The 3551-nt window shown below is 41.8% G+C and overlaps 1 protein-coding gene across 1 annotated transcript in view; it reads right to left on the bottom strand.

Moving 5' to 3' along the window:
• The window catches only part of PXK (PX domain containing serine/threonine kinase like), a 52532-nt gene that overhangs the window by 16370 nt on the left and 32611 nt on the right, over window positions 1-3551 (bottom strand). The window contains 1 exon segment of the mRNA XM_015558216.1: window positions 1172-1249. Coding sequence (XP_015413702.1) covers window positions 1172-1249 — 78 coding nt within the window.

Here is a 3551-nt window from a genome sequence, read left to right as displayed (position 1 = left end):
TTGCTAGGGACTTGCCCGGCACTTGCTCTCTACCTCTATTTGTTATCTTACTTCTATCATTGACAGTCCCTCTAGGTTGTGGGCTGCTTGCCTGTGTTCCTGAGAAGCATCTACGGTACCAGTCTATAGAGTGTGTTTTCTTTAGTGAATTACCGGTATGTTTACCGGTAATAAACTTGCACTGTTTTATGTATATGTTTGATTACATACAGCCTTGTGACAGTTTTCCTGCATGTCATAAGCATTTGAATATAAATTAAAATGTTAAAATCAAATCTGATATTGTTTTACCTTTTATTTGGTGTGTGGAAGGTGTGCGGAAGAGGGGGTAGTCTTATACGGTGAGTATATAACAAACTCTGTATTTTGAGTGGAAATGTTAGGGGGTCGTCTTATACGCCCAGTCGTCTTATACGCCGGCAAATACGGTAAGCGTGTCCTACACCAACAAAAACCTAACGGGTTTTGCCAAATCGAATTGTCTGGATGAAAAATCTTTCCCTGCTCCAAGGTCAAGCTTGGATGTCTGGGGAAGGGTATGCCTGAGGGAGAAGACCTTTCTCACTTCCCTCAGCTCCTTCCCGCCTCTCACACACAGAAGATGAGTATGGTCCCCAGCCCCTCTGAGCACGGACCATGCGTGCCCACCACGACCCAGCCTGCCCCGATCACAAAGGATGACCACCCTGCATGGATCTGCTTGTTTCCCAACAGGCTGAGCTCCTCAAGGAAGGACAGTGAAGGATTCAGCTGTCTCATAGCACTGAGCCTGGAGCCTGGTTCAGAGCGAGTGTGCAAGAAATGCTTGTGGCACGAACCCTCAGTTAAAAGCAATCACTGGCCCTGGCCAGTTTGATCAGTGGTTAGAGCATCGACCCACGGCCTGAAGGGCTGTGGATTCCATTCAAGGGCATCTGCCTGGGTTGTGGGTTCAATTCCTGACCCTGGTCTGGGCATGAACAGGAGGTGACCAATCGGTGTGTCGCTCACGTTGATGTTTCTCTCTCTCTTCCCCCCACCTTCCACTCTTTCTAAAAATAAATGGAAAAAATATCCTCACTCCTCAGGGGTAAGGATTACAAAAAACAAAAAAGTGAATCACCAGGAATTCCAGGCAGAGGGTGTCAATACTTAAAGATCAAAGAGCAATGAGCAACTATGCGAGATTTACCTGTTTCTGTTCTTCAATTAGTCTCTTTTCTATACATTCTTTGGCAGTTCTCAATGCCTCTTTTAACTTTGTGGGGATCTGAAAGAGAAAGCAGATAATTTATTGAGGAAAACGGCTGGAGATTCTCCCAATTCTTGATTTTAGAGAAGAAGCAATTGTTTATCAAGAGGGAGGGCATCTGGGATGAAATCAGCTACAAGTTGTCCACCTGAATCCTGTCCTGGCCACTTCTGGTATCCCACACACACTCAGCTCATTAGCATTTCTTATCAATAAATATAACATGAACACAAAAACAGATACGATGTATGCTTCAAGTATTTCACTAATCCTCAAGGGACCCTGAATTACCAAAACAATCTTGCAAAGAAGATAAAAATTGAAGGCCTCGCCCTAACAGGTTTGGCTCAGTGGATAGAGTGTCGACCTATGGACTGAAGGGTTCCAGGTTCGATCTGGTCAAAGGCACATGCCCGGGTTGCAGGCTCAATCCCCAGTGGGGGCGTGCAGGAAGCAGCCAGTCAATGATTCTATCTCATCATTGATGTTTCTATATCTCTCTTCCTCTCCCTTCCTCTCTGAAAAAATAAAATAAAAAAAATTGAAGGCCTCACACTTCTTGATTTTACAACATATTGTGAAGCTACAGGAAACAAAACAGTGTGATACTGGCATAAAGAAAGACATACAGACAATGGAACAGAACAGAGAGCCTAGAAATAAACCCTCATGCATCTGATCAAACGGTCTTTGACAAGGGTGCCCAAAGCACACAATGGGGAAAGGACAGTTTTTGCAATAAATGCTCATGGGAAAATTGGATATCTACCTGGAAAAGAATGAACCTTACACCACATACAAAAATTAACTCAAGGTTGGATTGAAGACCTAAAACTATAAAACTCCAAGAAGAAAGCATAAGGGAAAGGCTTCATGATACTGGATTTGGCAATGATATCTTGGACAGGACATCAAAAGCTCAGGCAACAAAAGCTAAAACAGACAAATGGGACCACATAGAACTTAAAACTCCTGCACATCAAAGGAAACAATGATAAGGTGAAAAGGCAACCTAGGGTGGGAGAAAATGATTGGAAATCATATATCTGATAAGGGATTAATATCCAGAATATATGAAGAACTATACCTAAACAACAAAAACATAAGCAAATTTAAAATATGGACTTGTCACCAAAAACTGATTATACCACAATAAAGCTGGCGGGGGGAAAAGAACAGAAAATCAAACCAAAAAAAAAACGGGCAAAGGATCTGAATAGATAATTCTCCAAAGAAAAGATACACGTGACCAACAAGCACATGAAAAGATGATCAACATCTCTAATCATTAGATAAATGCAAATCAAAACCACAATGAGATATCACCTCACACACATTAGAATCATCACTATTGAAAAACCAGAAAATAGCCCTAGCGGGTGTGGCCCAGTGGATACAGCGTCGGCCTACGGACTGAAGGGTCCCAGGTTCAATTCCAGTTAACGGCACGTACCTAGGTTGCAGGCTCCATCCCTGGCCCTGGTTGGGGTACACGCAGGAGGCAGCCAATTGATGTGTCTCACTTATCATTGATGTTTCTATCTCTCTCTCCCTCTCTCTTCCTCTCTGGCATCAATAAAAATATATTTTTAAAAAACCCCAAAAGACAGAAAATAACAAGTGTTAGTGAGAATGTAATAAAACTGGAATCCTAGTGCACCAATGGTGAGAATGTAAAATGGCACAGCTGCTATGGGAAATAGTGTGGAAATTGCTCAAAAAAATCTAAAAATAGAATTTGCATATGATCCAGCAACTTCTAGGTATATATCCAAAAGGATTGAAAACATGATGGAAGCAAACCCCATGTTCACTGCAGCATTACTCACACCAGCCAAGAGGTGGGATGCCCATCAACAGGTAAACCGAGTAACAAAATGTGGCAGATAACAGCACACATAAGGGAATAGTACTCAGCTCAGAAAAGGAAACGCTGTCACATGCTGCAATGCGAAGAAAACTTAGTAACATTACGCTGAGTGAAGTAAGTCAGTCACAGAAGGACAAATACTGTATGACTCCACTTTATGAGACACTTCGTTGTCAAAATCTTGGAAGCAGAAAGTAGCACTGTGTTTGCCAAGGCTGGGGGCGGAGGGATGTGCAGCTGTCAGTCAATGAGTCTAGAGGTTGAGTTTGCAAGACGAAAAAGCTCTAGAGATCCATTCAACACAGTGACGTGAATACTACTTAAAAATGGCAAAGAGGGTAAATTTTACATTTTATCATGATGAAAAGTAAAATATATATAAAGCTTATTGGAACACATACAAATTCAAATAATTATAATATTTTATTACTTCAGAGGGATTTGCTCTGT

The sequence above is a fragment of the Myotis davidii genome, unplaced genomic scaffold, assembly GCF_000327345.1.
Source record: "Myotis davidii unplaced genomic scaffold, ASM32734v1 scaffold189, whole genome shotgun sequence".
NCBI classification, from domain to species: domain Eukaryota; kingdom Metazoa; phylum Chordata; class Mammalia; order Chiroptera; family Vespertilionidae; genus Myotis; species Myotis davidii.
This window is presented reverse-complemented; position numbering and strand designations above follow the sequence as displayed.